Raw genomic sequence first — 21,505 nt, 5'->3', positions numbered from 1 at the left:
GATTTAGCTTGAGTAAATAAAAGACAATCATCTGCAAAAAATAAATGAGAGATAGCTGGACCATTATTGGAGATTTTGATCGGTTTCCATTCATTAGATTGAACCTTCTCCTGAATTAACATAGAAAGTTTTTCCATGCAAAGGACAAAAAGATAAGGAGACATAGGATCCCCTTGCCTTAAGCCTCTTTGAGGAATAAAACTCTCTAGTTTTTCGTTGTTCCACTTTAAAGATAAAGTAGAAGAGGTTATACAATTCATAATAAGAGTAATAATGGAAGTAGGGAAACCAAAATCATGTAAAGTTATACGAAGGAAATTCCAATCTACTCTATCATAAGCTTTTTCAAAATCAATTTTGAACAAAAGATAACCTTTTTTCCCTTTCTTTTTATTCATGCTATGAACTATTTCCTGTGCGATAATAGCATTATCAGCCGTGCCTCGTTTAGGTATAAAACTACTTTGAAAAGGGCTGATAAGACTATTTAAATGGGGTCTAATCCTCCCCACTAGCACCTTAGAAATAATTTTAAGCATAACATTGCAAAGGCTAATAGGCCTAAAATCTTTCGAAGACATAGGATCATCAATTTTAGGAATAGGAACAATAAGAGTCTCAGTCAATTTTGGATCGATGGTACCTGATTGAAAAGCAGTGGAAACCAAGTTATGAACTTCTGATGAAATAATATTCCAAAAAGTTTTGAAGAAAATAGATTGGAACCCATCTGGACCAGGAGCCTTATAAGAATTCATCGAGAAAAGAGCAGACTTGACCTCTTCAAGACTTGGGTTCAGGCAAAGAGAGTCATAAAGATCAATACTAATATGAGGAAAGTGAGAAAAGTGGAGGCTTGCAGGACTGGTTGATCCTCACTCACATTTTAATTGAAATAAGCTCATAAACATCCTTTCCAATTATATTACTATATATATACTTCTGCCATTTATTTAAGTTGCTTTACGTCACTATTTCATGTCTTTATTTCATATTGCTACTGCCATATGCTTGTTACATTATTTTTATTTTATTTTATTTGAAAGAAGGAAGAGCGTAAACATTACGTGCATCCCTTTATTTTGAAACCGGTCTATATAATTTTTTTTTTTTTTGGGAAAAACCGGTCTATTTAATCCCATGAATCTTATTTTTATTTAATAATGCAAAAAATATTGAGGAGAAAACATCTGATAACACGTTTTTAACACTTACAAATTATATAAAATATTATTTGCTCCGGTCCAGACTAAGCTCATGAGAATGACAAATACGTAGCAAGTAACAACATCATTTTCATTTAGTCAGACCTTTTAAAAAAAAGGGTCATGTTAACTTGTGCCCTAAGGGCACAAGTTAAGGAGGTTAAAATAGAATTAACAAATAAATTTTATATTTAAATGATAACTTTTGAAACTTTCAAAGCATTGAATGCACAAGTTTTAAGAAAAAATTTCTATATTTGGTTCCTTAACTTATGCCCCAAGAGCAAGTTAACATTTCCCTAAAAAAAAAAATCAAACCAGAAAAGCCCAAATTTGACATTGAAAAACGAGATAAAGACTAAGAACGGTATACAAAATACAATTGATTTTACCAACCATAGATTGGTTGAAGTGGTAAAAAATTTAAACATCTTTAATAGGTAAAGTATTTATGTTGTATGATCATCATTAGGGATGAGAATAGGCTAAACCGACCAACAGTGACTTATGGCCTAGTCTACAACAGGCCAGGGCAGACCAGGTTTTTTCTTAAATTAAGAAGGCCTAGACTTTTTTAAAAGCTTATTTATCTTAAAAGGTGAGGCCACATGTTATTTAAAAAACATCTGAGGCCTATTAGGCCGACCTATTTAATTAAATATGAATAATATTATTTATTATTATATTATATTTTGTACTTTGAATTAAAATAAAAATATGTTAACTCTTTCAATAATTTAATATACACTTATCAATAATTTAATCTTATTAATATACACTAATTTTTTGCATATTTAAATGTATTTTTTTTAAGGAAAACGTATTATTATAAACTAGAATTGAAATATGATACAATATACAGTCAATAAAAACTCATGTTGTTTATCAAAAGAGACTTTAATCTAATTGATATATTAGTTCGCTGATCTATTTAAACTTAGATCACATTGTTTATTTAAAGATGTTTGTATAAAGTAGGCTTTTAAATAGGCAATCAGGACGAATCAGACTTTCAGAAGGTCATGCTCAAGCCTAAAAAGTAAGTCTGTGACAGGCCGCATACCAGACTTAGGCATTCAAAAAATTGGCAGGCCAGACTGAGACCTAGCAAAGCCTAGCTCAGCTTAGCCTATTTCCACCTCTAATAATCATCAATTACCTAGAACATATTAATTGGAAAAGAAATTACTCTAGTTTGTTTTTGTAGAAATAAATTAGATCTAATACAAGAGAAAAGTCAGGGCCTTGTTCAATATAAAAAGAAAAGTTAGGGATACCTATTTTAAATATTTTTCTAACACTCACATTTTAATTGGATACAATCAATGTATCTCCTATTATTTTAAATAAGGGTTTTGCTAGAAGCCACCTATGAAGGTGTCCTTTAGCAATCCACACCTCAAGGTGTGATTTCCATTTTTTAGTTATAACTTTGTTAAAAAAAACATTCATAAAAATTAGTTGGTGTCTTTTAGTTTATAGAATAACTTGCTAAAAGACACCTTATAGTTAAAAGACACCTTCATAAAATGTGTCTTCTAGCAAAACCCTTTAAATAAAACTCATTTCTAAAGTGTGTTATTCACTTTAAATTAAGTCACTAAAAAGATAATAAGTATCAGAGTGTTAAAAATAAGGGAAATGTTAACCAGTGCTTCTGAGGCACTAGTTAAGACCTTTAAAGAGTAACTTATCAATACATCAGAAATTGAAATATTTGACTTTTTAAAAAATAATTTCTTTTTTTGAATCCTTAAAGAGTGCCAGAGACATTCGTTAACAAGATAATAAAAATAATACCCCATCTTGTCCTTGTTATATGAAACAATTGACTTTTTAGATTCATTGAATAATTAATACATCTCGTTATAAACATAGACTAGATACATTCCTTACACAATGAAACTAAAAATCAATTGTTTTTTTTATAATAAGGGTAATGTTAACTAGTGCCTCGGAGCACTAGTTAAGGACACTAATGTAGAAATTTTGCATTGGAAATTGTTAAAAAGTGGTATGTTTAACTTTTTAAAAGTCAAAACTTTGTTGTTTTCAAGTAAAAATTTCTATTTTTTACTTCCTTAACTAATGTCCCGGAAACATTGGTTAACATGACCTTTATAATAATGACTAGAGGGAGGGGTCTTTTTAGCACTAATACAAAGATAGCTTAATACACCCTCCGGTCACAAATATAAGCAAACATTTATTTTTTAGGTTCATTCAATAAATGATGTATATAGTCTATTTAATGGTCTACATACATCATTCATTGAATAAACCTGAAAAGTGGATTTTTGCTTATATTTGTGACCGGAGGGTGTATATTGAAGCACTAGTAATTTTATTTGAGATCGAAAGGAGAGAATTTTTGTTAATATGTTCGAGTTGGACCAACAAGTAGAAGAACAGATAAAGGAAAAAGGAGTGTGTACAACTTCCCATGCACGTCCAAATGGCACCACAAACAGTATATTACTTGACACACAGGTAACAACAGTGTGGGTCTTACGGAAAAAGGGTATAGCAACGTCTTTCAACGTTACACATAGAAGGGCAAAACCGTCATATAGAAAAACATTATTGTACTCCATTTATATTCACACATTATTCACACACATAGGTACTAGTACACTAGTAATAATAATAACAGAAGAAAATCTTCTCTCAAAAAAAAAAAAAATAATAACAGAAGAAAATCAGAAAAGTAATTTATCTCTGATGATAGTGATGATGACGATGTTGGCGTATGTAGCAGAAGTCATACACATAATACATTCCTAGAGAGAGAGAGAGAGAGAGAAAGTAAGGTCAAAGTGAGGCAGTTGAGTAATTTGTAGTAGTAATATGTACTCGTACTAACCCCATTCATTATTATATTGGCCTAGCTGTAATCATTTTTGGTCGAAGCTCTCTCTGTACCAACAAAACCCTCCTCGTGATTTTTATTCTGAAAAATACTGCTCTCTTTTCTGCTTTTTGGGATTTTCAACTCATTGAGTACTACTAAAGTTTTTCTTTTTTATTTTTCATTCTCTATTTTTACTTTATGCTTTCTTAACGAGGGATGCAAAAATACAAGTTTGTGTTCAAAATAACAATATTTTTTTATTTTTATAAATTAATTTGAATACACCAATTTCAATATAATAAAATGTACTGTATACATTTGACGTTATTTAATTTTTAAGGACGACTTTTATGTTTTTTTTTCTTCAAGTCATTTTCTTTGAAATGTATAACTAGTCATTTTCTTAAATGTGTGTGTTAATTTCTACCAAAAAAAAATGTGTATGTTAATTTATTTATAATATGAATCTTTAGTTGGTTAATTTAGTCTTTGAGTGGTGTCTTATGATGGGATATAACACTTAGACGACGTTGTAGTTGTTGACCTTGGTTAACCACAATGTCACAAGTGATTCTTTTTTTTCTCTCTTTTATAAGTTTTTATTTTTATTTTTTTGTACACATTTGTGACATTTACGGTTGACCAATATCACCAACCACAATGTCATCCAAGTGCTACCCCTTTATGATGTTAGTCGATTGATTAAAATTGACTTCATTGTAAAATTTGAACACGTGTACTTAAAAAATTTAATGTTAGTATATACAACCACTTATTATCAATTACTCTCTCCGGTCCTATTTATAAAAGAAAGTTGGATCAACAAAAGTTGATGTACCTGGTTAAAAATCCAGTCCAGATACATCAGCTTTTGTTGGCCCAACTTTCTCTTATAAATAGAACCGGAGGGAGTAGATTATTATATTTTAATAATTTACGAGCAAATTGACTCCTTTTCTTTCCAATAGTTTTATGGTTAAAATTCACTTTTAAGATGAACAAATAAAGTATTTGATGAATGCATGATTTCTACCAAATGAGATATCATCATGAGTCTCACGAAGACATTTAGTTCTTATATTTAATCACTTATTGTCAATTTAATTCTAATATATTTCAGAATGACTAATATAAATAAAATTTTGAAAGAGTTAAAAACCCCTGTAAAATATCCATAATTTCAAAAAACTATTTAAAAAACTCCGCAAAAAATGAGAGACGAATTTAATGATTTATTGAGTTATATTATCATTGATTGACATATATACAAACTATAATATAAAACGAATGTCTAAAATTTTTCTCTGTATTTATTCACACTTGGACTGTGATACAATATTTTATAGGGTTAATTAAGTAAATGGTCTCTATAAATATTTAGAATTTTGTTTTTAGTCCTTACAAAATAAAATCACACTTACAAAATAAAATCACACTTTTTAGTCCCTATAAAATTTTCCATCAACATTTTTAATCTCTATAAAATTTTCCAACAACATTTTTAGTCCCTATAAAATTTTTCCATCAGCATTTTTAGTCCCTAAAATGCTTAAGAAAAATGTCACGAGGACTAAAAAATGTGATTTTATTTTATATGGACTAAAAATTTAATTAACCCTATTTTATATATAGTTTTGGCGTGTGTATTTATTTTGTGATTGGCAAGACAAAGAAAAGAGAGGTACAGCAACTACCATCAGAAGGATCAGATATTACCAGTGACACCAATGTCCTAAAGGAATTTTCAGAGCTCTCATTCATATTCCTTCGTCTTTTCATTTTCTCTCCTTATACTTATTCCCCTCTCTCTCTCCCAGCTGGATTCTGTTTTCCATAGGGTGCAAATAGTACCATACTCTTAATTTACCCTCTTCTTTATATAAATATAAATATAACACACTTACACATATACACATATATTTAAGAGAGAAACAAAAGAAGATAGTGAAGATCTCTTTCTTAATTTGTTTTTCCAAGAGGGTTGGAATATTTGTTTGAAAGAAGAGATAGAAAATGAGTAGTAGTTGTGGAAGAGAAGGAGGAGGATCAGGAGGAGCAGTGAGGCAGTATATAAGATCAAAAGTCCCTCGTTTGAGATGGACTCCTGAACTTCATCGTTGCTTTGTTCATGCTATTCAAACCCTTGGAGGTCATCATAGTAAGTTTCTTTCTTTACTCTCTATACATGTTTATTTGTTTCTTGTCAAAGTGTTCTGATTTTTTTTTTTTTTACTTTGTATTTTTGACAGAGGCTACTCCTAAACTTGTTCTTCAGTTGATGGATATCAAAGGGCTCACTATTTCACACGTCAAGAGCCATCTTCAGGTTCATTTTCATTTTATTTTTCTTCTCTCTTTTTCTTCTTCTTGATTATGCATCTTATTTGTTTTCCTTCTTTATGATAACCAGATGTATAGAAGCATGAGAGGTGAATTAGGAAGACAAGGTACTAAACATTCTTTCTTTACTCAACAAGTAATTTTTTCTTTCTTTTCATGTCTTGTCATGAGTGAAAATTTTGCATGCTTTGTGCATTGAATGCAAGACATTTCTTCAGTCTAGTATTTTTTTCTTCTCTTGGTATTTATTTAAAGTTCCAAAATAATTCCCTTGTGGATTTTCTTTATGCATAACAAGGAAATCTAAGACTACAATGCTCATTTATTAGCCCTTTTGCATTTAGTTGATGCCAAAACAGTGTAGGAAGACTAAAAAAACTCATGTCCTTGTAGATTTCTTCTAATGGTATATACATTTTGATTTGATAAAAACCACTACTATTATGTTTGCTACATGCACAACATATATAGTCACTGTTAATGCATTGTACCATTATACCTTTTATACAATATTTTCTAATGAATGTGTTTTCTCAGGTAGGACAAGCTCCCAACATAGAAACCAATGTCTTGAAGAGCATGATGATGGATGTGTTGATGAAGTGAATGATGTTAATGTTGAGCATTCTTTGATGAGGAGAGAATCTGATTCTTCTTTCATTGGTCACAGTAACAACTTCTCAAAAAGGTAAACATAACTTTATTTTATTTTACTCTTGAAATAATAATTTCAAACTTTTCAAACATTAAAAAAAAAAAGTTATTGGTATTTGGTTGATCTTTTACTTTTCTGAGCTACCATTACTTTAACTTATTTTTTGAAATTATGGTTTGATTTGGATTATACTGATCAGAGCTAGAATCGAGAGAAGAAGTTCTACAACTAGTCTGCAATGCAGCAGTGAAAGAAGAAGAATATGTGATGATGCAGTAACAAAACCGTACAGCTTTTATGACTATGTACAGCTCAATGCCAATGCCAATACCATGGGTGATCTGCAGCAGCTGCAGAACAAGAAAGGAATAAAGGATGAACAACAGTTTTGTGCATGGCAGAGGCAAATTCAACCACCCAATTCAACTTTGCTACCAGATTTTGGCATAAACCTCACTTCTTTCAAATCTCTAAACCAAGAATCTGATTTCTCTCAGGTGAGTTAGTAAGATACTTTTTTTATTTATTTTATTTTATTTAAACCAACTTTCTTTATCTCTTACTTTTATTGAAGGAATCTATTTGGAGAAATAAAACAAAAGATTTTTTAAAAAAAAAATATAAAAGAAGTTAGTATTAGTAAAAGGAAAATGCTAAACATAGAGCATTTCAACTTCTACACCATGGTAGCTGTTTTAATTTTTAGGTGGTGGAGTGTGGTATTGGTTTTGGGTTTAATTTCTCTGTCAATGCTATAGGATATAGCTGCTTAAGAACCTAGGCTATGGCTGTAGGTATAGTAGTAGGAGTATATATTTTCCTAACACTTTCACTTTTGTTCAGTAAGATCTTACGTTTTGCCTGTTCAATATTTAAACCTTTCATTTTGGGATCCACGTTAATACCAAACCGTTGGTTTCTCAGATGCCCGTGCAATGCATTCTCTTTTCCTTTTCATTTCAAGACTATACTTTTTAGAATGTTTTCAATAAAATATTGTTTTTTAGTTAACCATCTTTTGGTAAGTCAAGACTGTGGGGTACCTTGCTTCTACTGTTGTGAAAAGATATGTTTACATTACATTATGCAGCTACTAGTATAATTTAATTTTGTGTATTACTAGTATTATTATTGTTTGTTCCATTATTCTCCACGGAGTTGGTTTTTTGAAAACCACGTTTGAAACGCAGAATGAACACGCTAAAATTAATTTAAGTGTAAAGTTGTCAACATAAATATTGATATTCTAATGCAAACATTTAATCGGGGCCTAAGAAGTGGTTAGATTTTTTTGGTCCCTTGTACGACCTATATAGAGTATAATGGTTAGGAATTAGAGTGTTTTTCTTTTCTTTTCTTTCATTGTCCAAAATTTATCATGGTTTGTTTGCATTGTGACCGAAAGGCTCATATTGTGACTTCTAACTTAATCTCTTACTAGTACTACCTCCTTTATTTGACATTCACTGCTCCTGCTCCTGCTCCTTGCCTAATTATTGGAATACGACTTTTTCATTTGGAAATTTACATTTGTCCTTTTGTGCAATTTATATGGTCAATACTTCTTTTGAATGTGCATGTGGTGTTACTCTATTGCTGAAAGAATTTAATTACAAAGCATTTTCTGTTTCCATTCAATTTTTAGTAGTAACATGTACATGGTACAAAGTTATACGAACAATACCATCCAAGTAAACAATCTTTTTTGTATTTGACTCACCACTATAGGAACTTATAATGGATAATATTTTTACTGGCAACAACAATTATTATGGATAATACTCATGTGAATATGTTTTGTAGACAAATTTATTTACATGTGTGGCCATTTGTTAAGTGTGTTTGTCCCTTGTACAGGCTAGTAATGTAAATGACAGAAAGAGCCCTTCATGGTCAATTAATGGACTTGTGAAAACTGACAGAGCACATGTAGAAGTTGAAGGAGTAGGAGGACATGAGTTGTCATTGTCGTTAACATTGCAAAATCCTTCACCTCAGACAAGTAATGCTTCTTATTCGGCCAGTGAAATCAGTGAGGCAATTTCATGCTGTCCTCCCCCTAACCCTGGTCCTGATGGGTTTAGCAGCTACAAGGACTGCTCTAGAATATCATCTACTGTGAATGAAAGGATTAATTTAGACCTATCTTTAGCCATTTGTGGCAATTGATTTGATGCTATTTCACTGTGTAACATCTTTTACTTTAGGCATAATTTCACTGTACCTCTTTCTTTATTCTCTTTCTTTTACAATTTTGCTACTTTTCTTGTTCCTACTCACTCACTCGGGTGCATGCATGCCTTTTCAATCAGACTTCTAATTTTACTTTCAATATTTTTATGGTTTTATCTAGATTTTCTAAAATGGGTGCTGAGAGGCTAACATGAGAAAAAGACACTGCTAAGTATTATCTATTAATTCGGAATAGTAACAAAGAAAAGTTATTATCGGAAAAAAAAAATATATAACCTGATTGGTTGCTAAAGGTATTTACTATTATATTCCTTGACTCACTGCTGAAATACAACAAATTAAGGTTCGGATTAGCATACTCTAAGCATATGCAATTTTGACTTGTTCTATTAAATATTTTGAAAGTAGACTATTCGAGTATGTTTATTTCACTGAAACCATCTCTTTTGTGCCCTAAGAACACAAGCTAAGGAACTAAAAAAGAAAACAATAATTAAATTTTATATTGAAAATATGGTTAATAGGTCTTTACCCCCTGTAATATAGGTCATTTCCGGTTTTCTCCCTGTAATTTTTTTTTTTTGATTTACCCCCTGTAAAAAAAAATTGTTTTGATTTACCCCCCTTGAAAATATACAACATTGAATATACAAGTTTCAAGAAAATACTTCTATCTTTAGTTTTTTTAACTTGTGTCTAAAGGACATAAGTTAGTATTTTTTTAATTTTAAATGTCTTATATACACACACCCTAGTTAGTGTTCTCTCCGGCTCGCATTTTCCAAGCTTTATATCCCCTTTATGGGTTCCATTTTAATGCACAAAATGTTTTATGACATTTTCATCATTGTCAAGATAAATATCTTGGGTGGGAAATTGAAGACTAGGGCTCTGTTTGGTAAGACCATAAAAAGAGCTTATAGCTTATAGCGGATAGCTTATAAGTCCGTTTGACAAAATATAGCTCTGTTTGGTAACTTTTTTTACAATGAGCTTATAGCTTATTTCACGAATTTCCACGAGCTTATAAGCTATTTTTCAGACGCTATTCCAAGTAGCGTTTGAGCTTATAGCTTATAGCTTATCATCTTTTGTTCCATTTTTACCCTTATTATTTTAATTAAAACCCATATTTACCCTTTATAATATATTATACTTTAAAAAAAAATGCTACTGGACGGCGTACAATGCTTTTGTTTAGCACATTAATATTGCAGTTCAACAACTCTAATATAATGATGGACGTGTGTGTGTATATATATATACCTCCCCTGTGTGTTATTTTTTTTAAATGATAATATACCTCACTTGTTTTTTTCCCTTGTTCTAAACTATATAAAATTGTTTTAAGTCTTTTGTAAAAATGTCTATTTATCCCTTATTGATTGATAATGTATTTAATAATTCAGTAAAATAAATTTCAAGAAGGTCCTCTCAAAAAAAAAATTCATTGTAACCGTCAATTATTAGGTTCTAAACCATATAAAATTGTTTTAAGTCTTTTGTAAAAATGTCTATTTACTTTTTAAAAAACAAAATTGAATTAAGAATTCATGAATATTTAAATATCAAGTTATATAAACTTTATATTTTGAATTAATAATACCCTTTTATGTCATTTTACATTTATCAGCTACTTAAACCGCTAATTTTACCAAACACTTCAACTAGCTTATCAGTCATCAGTCATCAGCTAGCTTATCAGCTAAAAGCTATCAGCTAGCTTATCAGCTATCCGCTATTTTTACCAAATGTAGCCTAGGAAGATTCATAAGCTTTGAAAAACCTGAGGGCAGCAATTCCGTCTTTTAATCAATAGACTAACTTATGCAACTTCCTTTCCATTCTAGTTTTGTTTTTTAATCAATAGGAGACTTCTTATTCTCTAACACTTCCCCTAGAGTTGATTTGGCTTAATTGTTGGCTTATAGTTTTTGTTTGGGCTTGTAGACAATGAGAAGGTGATTAAAAAGTTTGAAGAAGACGTTGTGAAGACTTTTGAAATGATAGACTTGGGGCATTATTCATAATTTCCCCCGCTTCTAGATAGTCTGTTTTTTTCTTCTTCTATCAAGCGAGATAATCTAAAAGATGAAAATGGAATCTTCATTTCCTAAAAGAATTTAAAGAGAATCTGCCAAGCTTTAAGATGCATACTTATCAAACGTTACCGCTCCTTCAAGATTCACGGGAACCCTTAACATTTGATTATAAAGGCGGGTGTGGGCACTGTAATACCCTTTCCAAAGGATACCTATTGGAAGGGGAAAAAATGACATACTATTTTCATTCTTTAAAAATATATGTCGTGCTTTTAAGCAACCTGCATATAACGTGTATGTCATGTAAGTGCAGCTCAGTTGATAGCGCCATGGACATACATATTCTTCTTGAGGGTAATAAATCACAATTAATAACAGGTTAGCTGCATCATGAATAGCTGGAGTAAATCACAATCAATAACAGGTTAGCTGCATCATTAATAGCTGGAGTAAAGTAAAATTGGCTACAGCTTTTACTTGTTACTAAGTGTGAGAATAATATTACATGTCATGTGAGTTTTATCAGGTTTATAAGGGATACATTACACTGTTGGTTCTTTAAATTACCATTTGCAGGGTCATACGAAATCCACCAGATATTTCAAGGATATACAACCTGACATTGACAATGCAACAGCGTCCACTACCACCTAAAGCATGCTGAAGTAAAACAGTGCAAGTGGTTGGTGCTTAGTGTGTGTGAGTATTGTATACCTCTGAGGTACCTACTAATAAAAAAAATGTTGAAGTGAAACAGTGTAATAGAACCAGTCCTTCTCATTGAGCCACAGACCCTTCCTTAGTATTAGAATTAAGGGCCTTAACAGAGAGTCGAGGTTTAGTACTAACAAGGTTGCTGGGAAGAACAGAAACAGCAACCACTATGGACCCATTAGGTACTCCAGAAAGGGGCAGAACCTCAACAAAAACAGATAGCTGCAAAACAATTATATGAAATTAATCAAAGCATGCATAAATGTGTGTGAATACCATAAGTTATAATTTGTTTAAGGCAATACAACAATTTTTTTTTACCTCTGGAGACCTTAGATCCACTACTGAATCTTTCACAACACTATTGACAGCGGTACCCACTATTTCAAAGCATTTATTGCGGTCCAGCAAACTATTAGAACCATTTAAATTTTCTTTCGCAGATTTTGTCTCTTCTATTCCTCTTCGGTTAAACCCGACAGCAAACTACAGAGTCAATGCACACACACATCAGGCATACAATATTTTCCAACATACTGTAATACTCAACTCTGATATCAGAAACATATTATGTATAAATCAATTATCATCAGAAACTTATTTGGAACTACATTCGTCTAAGAAATACAATATTTTCCAACATATTGTAATATTCAATTCTGATAGCAGGAACATTATCATGTATAAATCAATTATCATCTGAAACTAATTCGGAACTACATTCGTCTAAGAAATATATGTATCATAATCACTAAATCATTTAATTTCAAAAAGAAATATTTTCAAGCAAAAAGTTGAGAAAGTTCCAAATAATGCACAAGACAAAATCTCAGTTCTGACTTCACTAGACATCATACATTTTGAACGTTGAAACGACTAAAGATGTTGTGAAACCCTTAGTACTAATCTGGCAATCTGATATCAGCTTCATTAAATATTGTAATTTGAATAAAAATATAATCTCTTCTTTGGCGATGGGGATAGTATACTCCTCTATCTTGAGTGATGAGAAATGCCAAAAAGTGCAAGATACTTTCTTTAGCTTATGAAAAAAATGACTCATTTGCGACTAAAAAAAGGTACCGAGTTGAACCTTTAAAGGTCGTCCCAGTTTATCCTGGTTAGCATCCACAAATTTTTTAACAAGCACTGATACTACTTCTTGCAGTTCTTTTTCGTTCAACCTACAGGTAGCTTGGATAGGCAAAATGCGGTGGCACCAACTGCAGCAGAAAGTTATACATTATTAGTACCAAAAAAGAAAGGGGGCATTTGTAGTATATGTCCGTCAACCTACATATATGACATATCCACCCAACAAAAACAACTCAAATAGAATTTGCATATCCATTATTTTATCAGTCAAAATCAATCATTCTAAAAGCGTATGCTCTGATGCGAGGTACTCAAGAATGATCATGATAGGACTTTATGGTAGAAAAAACAGAAAGAAACACGGACTTCAGAAGAACGCATGTAAAAAACAAAGTGAAAATGTATTTGTTGACGGCAGATAAGGGAATATAGCGGAAGACCAAGAATCAACCATACAGACATGCCATTACATTCTATGGCGTCACCAGTTTATGGCATCTCCATGGCAGACATCGCTTCACAAATTGGCTATTGTAAAAAAATCCATCGTGCCATTCCGCCATTTAACAAGAGTGAAAATATCGCAGTGTTCTTTAAGTTGAGGTTATTACTCTAATCTAACCAGAATTAGTATTTACTAAATATTTATATAAAAATCACACCCTCTCCAATTTGTGTTTTAACTCTGCCACTGTCAGCGGGGAAGAAAAAAGAACCAAAGTATAGAAATTGGACAATGACACTGTAGGTACTTGAATGGAACAAGCAATACAAGAATATTATAACTCAGCTTAGGAGCTTGTTACTGGCTTTGAGGCACTGACACATACACGGACACTGGCGTGACACACAGACAACGGTAATAATTGGATATAATCACATTGTCAGTGTCGTGTTGGACACCGAGATGTGTCGAACACGCATTCAACCTGAAAGGTTGGTGCTACACAGGCTAAAGGTGAAAGGTATTGCACCAGTGCTATGATGAAACATACTCAAAACAAGCGACTACTTAACACAAACACAAATTACAAGCGACTGCCTTCCCTTATTATAAGCACCTTTTGTCATTTTAACTTGTATTAAGAAAACTAAGTAGAGTATTTAATGCGTCCATTTTATGTATAGATGTTCCTAAATCACCCTTTAATTAAGTAATTTGGAAAAGGCTTATTTTTTTTACTAAAATGAGGCTTATATTTAGATACAGAGGCAACACTTGATTTTCATAAATCAATAGTGTGAACAGGTACAAATGAATAAAAGGACACACAATCAAAGAATGCACAAAAAACAGAAACATTCTAGGCAAAGTTTCAAGAATGCCAGAAGTTAAAACTCAAAACAAGAAAGTTGTATAGGAAGGTTGAACTGAAGCTTGATATATCAACGTTCCTTTTCCTTTGTCTCAATTGTCCTTTATCTCTTAATGTATAAAGAAAAAGTAGAAAACTTAAAAGAAGGAAATCATTATTGGGAGAGTTCCCTTAACAAAAAGTGAAGCAACGCCAAAATGTTGGAGCAAAAGGGAATGGAGGAACGACAAGAAGCAAATCAGTTGACATAACTGTTAACCACTTACTATTAATCAATTCCCTCTTGTACCAACATATTGGGTTGTCTTAGCTACTCTTTTTAACAATTGTCTATGTAGCACCAACACTTCCGATTGAAGGCGTCTCCAGTGTTTGACAAATGACACCGAGAATTGTGGTCAGACTCGATCACTTGTCTATTTTAAAATGATTGTCGGTGTCTATGTGTCTCATGTCTGTCTACGTTCGTGTTTCATAGATTAATAATCGCCATTTCTTAATTACTAGGGTAGCATGATTGGCATACTAAACAAGATATAAAACAATAATAAACTAAATAATAAAAGAAGTAGGAGCATGAGATGATATCCATACAGAGGCAAGGTTATCTTTCCAGATTCCAAAGCTTGAATGATATTAGAGACAATAGGAACAGTGTCATGGAAGGTGTCTTCAGGAAATGTAAAAAGTACCAAACCATTCCTAATGAGTTTAACCAAAGAAAGATCAGTTGTCACTTCTCCTCCTCCTCCATCTTTGTTGTCTAACCTCCTTCTCTTGGAAATAGTATCATCATCATCATCATCATCGTTATCGTTGTTGGAAGAGTCATCATTAAGGAACTTATGAAGTAGGTTAATAGCTTCTTTTGTAGCACTTTTTTCACGCTCTGAAAAGTTAATTAATTTCAGTTCAGGAACCAAGTAGATAGCTAGGTCAATTAATAATAATCCATTGAATTTAAAGAATGAAGGAAACTTACTGATGGTACAAGTGATGAGAAAAGCGGAATGAGAATGAGTGAGAAGAGAAGACGGAGCATTGTAGTCAAACCGAGGAAGTCTGATTACGCTCGAATGCTGCTCCCATGGCTTCATTTCTTCTTCTTCGCCGCTGGTTGCGCCTGCGCCGTCCATTTTTATTCTTTCCGAAACCTCTTTTCTGGTATCAACTTCGATCCTCTTATTCACTTCATATACTAGCTTTTTTATTTTTTTGGTCTTGTCTAGATTTCAATGTTTTTTTCTATCAGTTGAGCTATAAAATTAATATATTTTAGCCATAATTTGATTACAAATGTTTATTTTTATTTTTTATAAAAAGGATTACAAATGTTTTTTTTTTTTTTTTTATATCGACCTTGGATGTGAGATCCGTGAGTGATGGCGTTGAATGACCTTTGAGCAGGGCACTTCTGTCAACAACGACCTTCTTCTTCGAGTGAATGAAGTGGTGTACTTGCACACACTCTACACTCTAGTCTGTAAGAGTGAACGTACATGATCACATGTCCATGATCTAGTGTTTATAGTGTAGGTTCAAGGGTTTTTACCCTCACACCTTTACCTGGACAATTGTTCTTGAAGGACGGTCACATCTTGTGTTGGAAACTTGTGAATACCTGGTCCGATAGAAGATTGATGTCACATACAAAGTTAGCTATTCGTGTCTGCTCCATGCACAACCTATGCCACGGCCTCACACACTCCTTGCGAGAAGCCCTTTAGAACATATGTGAGCTTAGGCGTCGACCCATACTAAAACATATATAAACACTTATGCGAGTTGAGTCCACAAGTAGAATAAAATACTACCTTCTACCTAAAATTTGTATAGATTTTCAATCATATTATTTTTTTTAGGAAAACAAACTTAATTCATTCCATCAGCACATCACTCATCTTGCATTCACCCTCGTATAATCTGATGGAAGGGTGTTAACTTCATCCCACATGGATAGATGTTAAGAAACAATACAAAACAACCCTGTTTCAATTATTCGTTGACAATATTGGAGGGAATCATGTAACTGAAGTAGAAATGATCTCTATTAGAGAGGATGAAGAAGGTTTGAAACAATTGAAGAGAGTTGACATCTAAATAGTGTGCACCAAATTCATGTTTGTTCCAACAATGCGCACAACAGCCAATAATTCGCAAATGCATGTTTACACGTTAATCCGTTGCTAACTCAGCTAATCCATAACCAATGTTTGTTCCATGCTAATAGAATAGAATACGTTGTTGGATGAAGGACAAACATATTTGTGTCCCATAAAACAAACATAAGTTTAAAGGCTAATGGGGCAGTTTAAAAACCATCAAGCTTTTAATTGTGTTGACTTCTTTTAATCCTCACGAAAACAAATAGTACTATGCAAATTCTGAATCTTTCACAATTTCCACGAACCCTTGTAAATTAGAATCGATTCTAACAATTCAATTATTATTCATACATTGTAAAGTTCAAACACAATCTGTTCAAATCACTGCTTTCACTCTGATGAAGCTTCTTTCTCCTTCTTCCCCGAGAGATACCTACAAAAGAAATTGCAAAGATACAAACCTTTATTAGTAATCCGACATATATAGCACCATTCAGTCAAAATAAAATACTAACAGTCCCCGTGAGCATAACTCAGTTGGCATGGACAATGCATTGATATATGTAGGGGGGTTCGAACCCCGAACACCCCACTTATTCACCTTAAAAGGTGAATTCTAGCCACTAGGCTACTTGACAAAAAAAAAAAATACTAACATTACATTTAAGGACAAGTGCACGCCACCATGACAACGATATATGTACAATTTGAATAAACGAGAATACACAAAGTATTGTTGTTTATTGTAACTTGAAGAAAACTTTTCCCACACCAACACCAGATCCAGAACAGAGAGAGTACTAGTGGTGGTCAAGTTAAAAGTATATTGCAATTGATATTATAAACATGTTACAAGTTAAAATAGCATTTATAAAACATGAAACATTGTTGTCTCGTAAAGTAGCAGCAAATAGAACAGGTTGAAAAAATGTTTTGTTTTGCTTGCATGTTAGCCACTTACCCTTCTGCCCTTGCCCATCTGGTATGTTGATAGAGCTGAACAGTCTCATTTGAAGCATGACATGCAAGAAGTAGATAGTTACGTGGCTGTACCATCCATGCAAATCTCATGAACAATGCTGAATATATACACATTGCTGCAGCAATAAAAATGAGATAAAATGATTAATCCACAGACCATACGCCAAGAAGAATGTCAACTTTTCATGAAAGCAGAGGTGCCAAACCTCCTGTCATGTTGCCAGAGATCATTTCTGGAGGTTTATTGATGTCAGCCAGCCCCTTTCCATATAAAATAAAATAAAATTGGCATATTAGTTTAAAACCAAAGGTTAAGACCATTTTTTAACACTAATAAAGTAAATAAATGCACGACTTTGTTAATAATAATAATAATAAATAGATGATCATAGGGTGAAACTCACAGCTGCGACAAATCCCCAGTTAGCAACAGGTCCCCAAAAGTGAGTTGTTTTAGGACCAACTGGGCTATTCCAAAATGCTTTGAAGGCAGCCATAAGATATCACTTCTACATGAAATTGTAAGATTACTAAATAGCATACCACAGGTATGTAAATGCAAATATTATTATTATATTTTAAAACCAAAATATTAAGACTGCACCGCTACAAAGCAAATATGTTCTCGGAAAAAGAAAATCTGCTATTCCAGTCATCCAGTCATCACAGATGAAAGAAAAACATTTCCCAGCAAGCACACACCTGTGGAGTTAAAGTCTTACATAGTCCAAAAAACAAGTCTTCTCAATCTCTTGTTGGTCATTGTTAGAATTCTGCAGTTCTCAATTTTGACTAAACCTAATTGCTTTGATTAATTATGATTTTTTCTTACAAGAGAGAGAATAAGATGTCTTGTATAGGCCTAAGCTATGCTGGTAACGACTCAACAAGGCTAACTAACTAAGCTGGTTGAAAACTCAGGCGGGTCTAACTAGGTTAGTTACAAAGATACACTAACTAAGGTTAGTTACTAAAATAACTAGGAACGTTTCAACTAACTGAAGGCTAGTTGAAATCTATCCTTTAGTACTCCCCCGCAAGGTTAACTAGGTGAGATGAGGAATCACATTCCCCCGCATGTTTAACTAGATGGGATGAGGAATCACGATTCATGCACAGTAAGCTTGGATCTAAACTTTTCAAACTTGGTGGGAGAGAGAACTCTAATCATTACATTTGCACGCTATTGGTGACTATGAATGTGAACCACCTGGAGTTGTTTCTGAAGAACCTTTTCACGGACAAATGTGTTTGTAGTTTGTAAGTACAAGCAAGATTGGATTATGAGCTAAAGCTATAGTGGTCATGTTGCACGGTGGATAGTGGGAGAATTTATTCGGTAAATAAAGACTAAAGCCAGAGCAGCTGAGAGATAGCCAAGGCAAGACTGCAATACTTGACCTGGAAATGACAAGTTGTTCCCTGGCTCACAACAATGAAATTCAAAGGAAACATGGTTATCTCTAGCAAACAGACTAACACTTGGTAAATTTTTAGTGATAGTTGTTAAAATTTGGGGCCTAACTCATCCTTACAAAACCGGCTTGTGAGGTGAGGATTGTCTCCTCTTTATAAACTCTCATCAAGAGTCTTATCTAGGGACTTGGGTTTTTCCCAATACACCCCCTCACGCCCAGCACTCTTTGGGCTTGGTGCGTGAATAGGTTTAGGCAGCCCTTGAATTCGACAAGCTCTGATACCATCTGAATATACATTCTGAATATACATTAAATCATTGACATTTGAAATGATCTGTAAAGGGGAGTAGAGGTGTGGGGGTCATATTTACGGTCACAATTTTTTAATGGCTTCTTAAAGACTTGTGTCAGTGATAGCAAGAACTTCAGGCTCAGTAGGACGCAGACGTAGAGGAAAGTGGCAAACGTTGTTAACATAAAATTATTTCCAACCTTGATGAAAAATGCTACCCAGACCTTATCATCTAACAGAATTCCCATAAGGTGCAAAAGCGTTTATGAAGTTAAGGAAAACCCAGATGGTTCCATAAATAAATACTACATGCCCAAAGTATCTAAGATACAATTCGTTGTATCAAATCAGACACAATGATTTCTGTGTATATAGTGCAAAGGAGACATACATGACATAAATAAGCATACATACATACCCATTATCGAATCAAACAGACACAATTGAATAATGTTTAAAGGGGATAAAGATAAGGATGAATGAAAAAAACATGAATTGATTAGAGCAATATGTTATTAGATCGAAACATGTGATTGAAGATGGAGAAAATAAATTAATGGGAAGAAGTACAGAGAGAGAGAGAGAGAGAGAGGTACCTGGAAGTAAAACTGGGTAGACAGATAGAGAAGAATCGGCGACGTTGAATTTTGGAAGAGAATTGATTGGAATCCAAATCTGCGAGGTCGCTCGCTAGGTGAAGGAGCTACGGTCCCACAGAATGGCTTTAGGCTTCTTTGAATTGGTCGGACAACATTGCCCAACCTATCATTTTCTAGGTGAATAAATCTAATATTTTTTTTACTATTTCATTCATAAAAAGTAATACAAGTTCTAAGCTTATTTGTTTACAATATAAAGGATTGATAATGAACTATGAAGCCCGGATACGAGATACGATACGGATACGATACTGCACCGATACGTCGATACGGGAAAATTTCAAAAATCAAGATACGATACGGCTGGGATACGTTAATAAAAAAAATTATATAATTAAATGTACAATATAATTATAACCATTTTTTAAATATGCAAATATATTAACAAACACAAGAAATCAGGCTCGTAGCACATTAACATAAATATAAATAATATTGACGATTAAGAGAGTGGTCATTAGTCAATTACATATGCAATATATACCAAAAAGAGCACCATCAGTGTTATACATCAATGCTACACTATATCCAAAAGGAACATTGTTAGTGTTATACTATATATATCGATCCAAAAAAGAAGCACTATATCCAAAAAAGAACACATCAATACTAAGAGTTAACACCTATGAAGCCCCGATACGGATACGGATACGGGTACGATACGATACGGGTACGCGAATACGTCAAAAATTTCAAATTTAGGATACGATACGGCTTGGATACGTTTACAATTTATATATATATATATATATATATATATATATATATTAGACATAAACGCACAAAAAATAAATAGCGTGAAATCTTAAAACTAATTACATCAAGTCAAAATACAATGGACCATTCACCAACTAAGATATCCTTTAAACCAAAACATACCATATAAACAACCTGCACTATGATGATACCAAGGTAGTATGAAGATAGTCACCCTTTTCAAGTAATGGCCAATATAATGATCCCAATTTACAAAAATTAATACTTGTGATCAAAATACAAATAAAAATTTTAAATAAAAATTAAATTAAATCATTCGGATACTTCTGGGATACGTATCCGAGAGTATCCTTAACGTATCCTTAAGGTATCCAATATATTTTTAAATAAAAATTAAATTAAATCATTTGGATACTTCTGGGATACGTATCCGGGAGTATCCGCGGAGTATCGGTATCCGATACGTATCCGACACGGGTACGGCACCATTTTGAAGTATCCGGGCTTCATAGGTTAACACTAATATGTAACTAACTTGTACAATATAATATTTTTATTCTTATTTTTTTTAAATAAAAAAACAGAAATCAAAATAATATAAAAAACACAAGTATCCGTGAGTATCGGGACGTATCGGAAAGTATCGGATAATTATTTTTAAAAAAAATAAAATTTAATATTTGGATACTCTCCGGATACGTATCGGGAAGTATCGAGCAGATATCGGTGCAGGATACGCAGGGGATACGATACGTCATCCATTTTGAAGTATCGGGGCTTCACAGATAATGAAGGATAAATTGTATAAAAACTTGATATCAGTGGTAAAATTGAAAAAGAAAATGTTACACCAAAATTTATTATCCTTATAATAAAAGCATAAATACAATCTAAAAAAATTATTCAAATAGAGAGTGGTTTT

At 32.8% G+C, this 21,505-nt stretch overlaps 3 protein-coding genes across 4 annotated transcripts; 1 reads left to right on the top strand and 2 right to left on the bottom strand.

The window, feature by feature from the left end:
• The first annotated feature begins 5,710 nt into the window (after positions 1-5,710).
• Positions 5,711-9,383, top strand: LOC146959171 (uncharacterized). The gene is made up of 6 exons (XM_085740713.1): positions 5,711-6,214; positions 6,306-6,382; positions 6,467-6,503; positions 6,934-7,084; positions 7,251-7,548; positions 8,909-9,383. The coding sequence occupies exons 1-6, from the start codon at positions 6,070-6,072 to the stop codon at positions 9,218-9,220; spliced, it is 1,020 nt and encodes a 339-aa protein (XP_085596839.1). The 5' UTR covers positions 5,711-6,069; the 3' UTR covers positions 9,221-9,383.
• A 2,353-nt stretch (positions 9,384-11,736) lies between these two features.
• Positions 11,737-15,577, bottom strand: LOC146959170 (uncharacterized). Its single transcript, XM_085740714.1, has 5 exons — positions 15,394-15,577; positions 15,006-15,300; positions 13,094-13,223; positions 12,322-12,486; positions 11,737-12,222 (listed from the first exon to the last, which is right to left on the bottom strand). The coding sequence occupies exons 1-5, from the start codon at positions 15,545-15,547 to the stop codon at positions 12,064-12,066; spliced, it is 903 nt and encodes a 300-aa protein (XP_085596840.1). The 5' UTR covers positions 15,548-15,577; the 3' UTR covers positions 11,737-12,063.
• A 1,144-nt stretch (positions 15,578-16,721) lies between these two features.
• Positions 16,722-19,871, bottom strand: LOC146959169 (mitochondrial pyruvate carrier 1). Of its 2 annotated transcripts, none has more exons than XM_085740715.1 (5): positions 19,804-19,871; positions 17,902-18,006; positions 17,704-17,758; positions 17,478-17,613; positions 16,722-16,949 (listed from the first exon to the last, which is right to left on the bottom strand). In XM_085740715.1, exons 2-5 carry the CDS (start codon positions 17,992-17,994, stop codon positions 16,907-16,909), a joined length of 327 nt encoding a protein of 108 aa, XP_085596841.1. In that variant the 5' UTR covers positions 17,995-18,006; positions 19,804-19,871; the 3' UTR covers positions 16,722-16,906. The 2 variants fall into 2 exon arrangements, with proteins under 2 accessions (XP_085596841.1, XP_085596843.1); XM_085740717.1 differs by having other exon boundaries at positions 17,902-18,003.
• Positions 19,872-21,505: the final 1,634 nt, after the last annotated feature.

Source organism: Medicago sativa, chromosome 1 (assembly GCF_051527215.1).
Source record: "Medicago sativa cultivar Bolivia chromosome 1, Bolivia_mono, whole genome shotgun sequence".
Lineage (NCBI taxonomy): Eukaryota > Viridiplantae > Streptophyta > Magnoliopsida > Fabales > Fabaceae > Medicago > Medicago sativa.
Note: the sequence above shows the minus strand (reverse complement) of the source record. Positions and strands in the feature narration are given on the sequence as shown.

What these genes read in the sequence shown, in the direction of transcription:
- LOC146959171 (XM_085740713.1), top strand. Translation starts at nt 6,070, where the DNA reads ATGAGTAGTAGTTGTGGAAGAGAAGGAGGAGGATCAGGAGGAGCAGTG. An exon ending in AGGTGAATTAGGAAGACAAG is followed by an intron (nt 6,504 to 6,933) that starts GTACTAAACATT and finishes GTGTTTTCTCAG; the next exon opens with GTAGGACAAGCTCCCAACAT. An exon ending in AAGAATCTGATTTCTCTCAG is followed by an intron (nt 7,549 to 8,908) that starts GTGAGTTAGTAA and finishes TCCCTTGTACAG; the next exon opens with GCTAGTAATGTAAATGACAG.
- LOC146959170 (XM_085740714.1), bottom strand. Translation starts at nt 15,547, where the DNA reads ATGGACGGCGCAGGCGCAACCAGCGGCGAAGAAGAAGAAATGAAGCCA. An exon ending in TCTCATCACTTGTACCATCA is followed by an intron (nt 15,301 to 15,393) that starts GTAAGTTTCCTT and finishes TTAACTTTTCAG; the next exon opens with AGCGTGAAAAAAGTGCTACA. An exon ending in AACTGGGACGACCTTTAAAG is followed by an intron (nt 12,487 to 13,093) that starts GTTCAACTCGGT and finishes TTGACTCTGTAG; the next exon opens with TTTGCTGTCGGGTTTAACCG.
- LOC146959169 (XM_085740715.1), bottom strand. Translation starts at nt 17,994, where the DNA reads ATGGCTGCCTTCAAAGCATTTTGGAATAGCCCAGTTGGTCCTAAAACA. An exon ending in ACTGGGGATTTGTCGCAGCT is followed by an intron (nt 17,759 to 17,901) that starts GTGAGTTTCACC and finishes TTATATGGAAAG; the next exon opens with GGGCTGGCTGACATCAATAA. An exon ending in AGATGGGCAAGGGCAGAAGG is followed by an intron (nt 16,950 to 17,477) that starts GTAAGTGGCTAA and finishes TTTCTTTTGTAG; the next exon opens with GTATCTCTCGGGGAAGAAGG.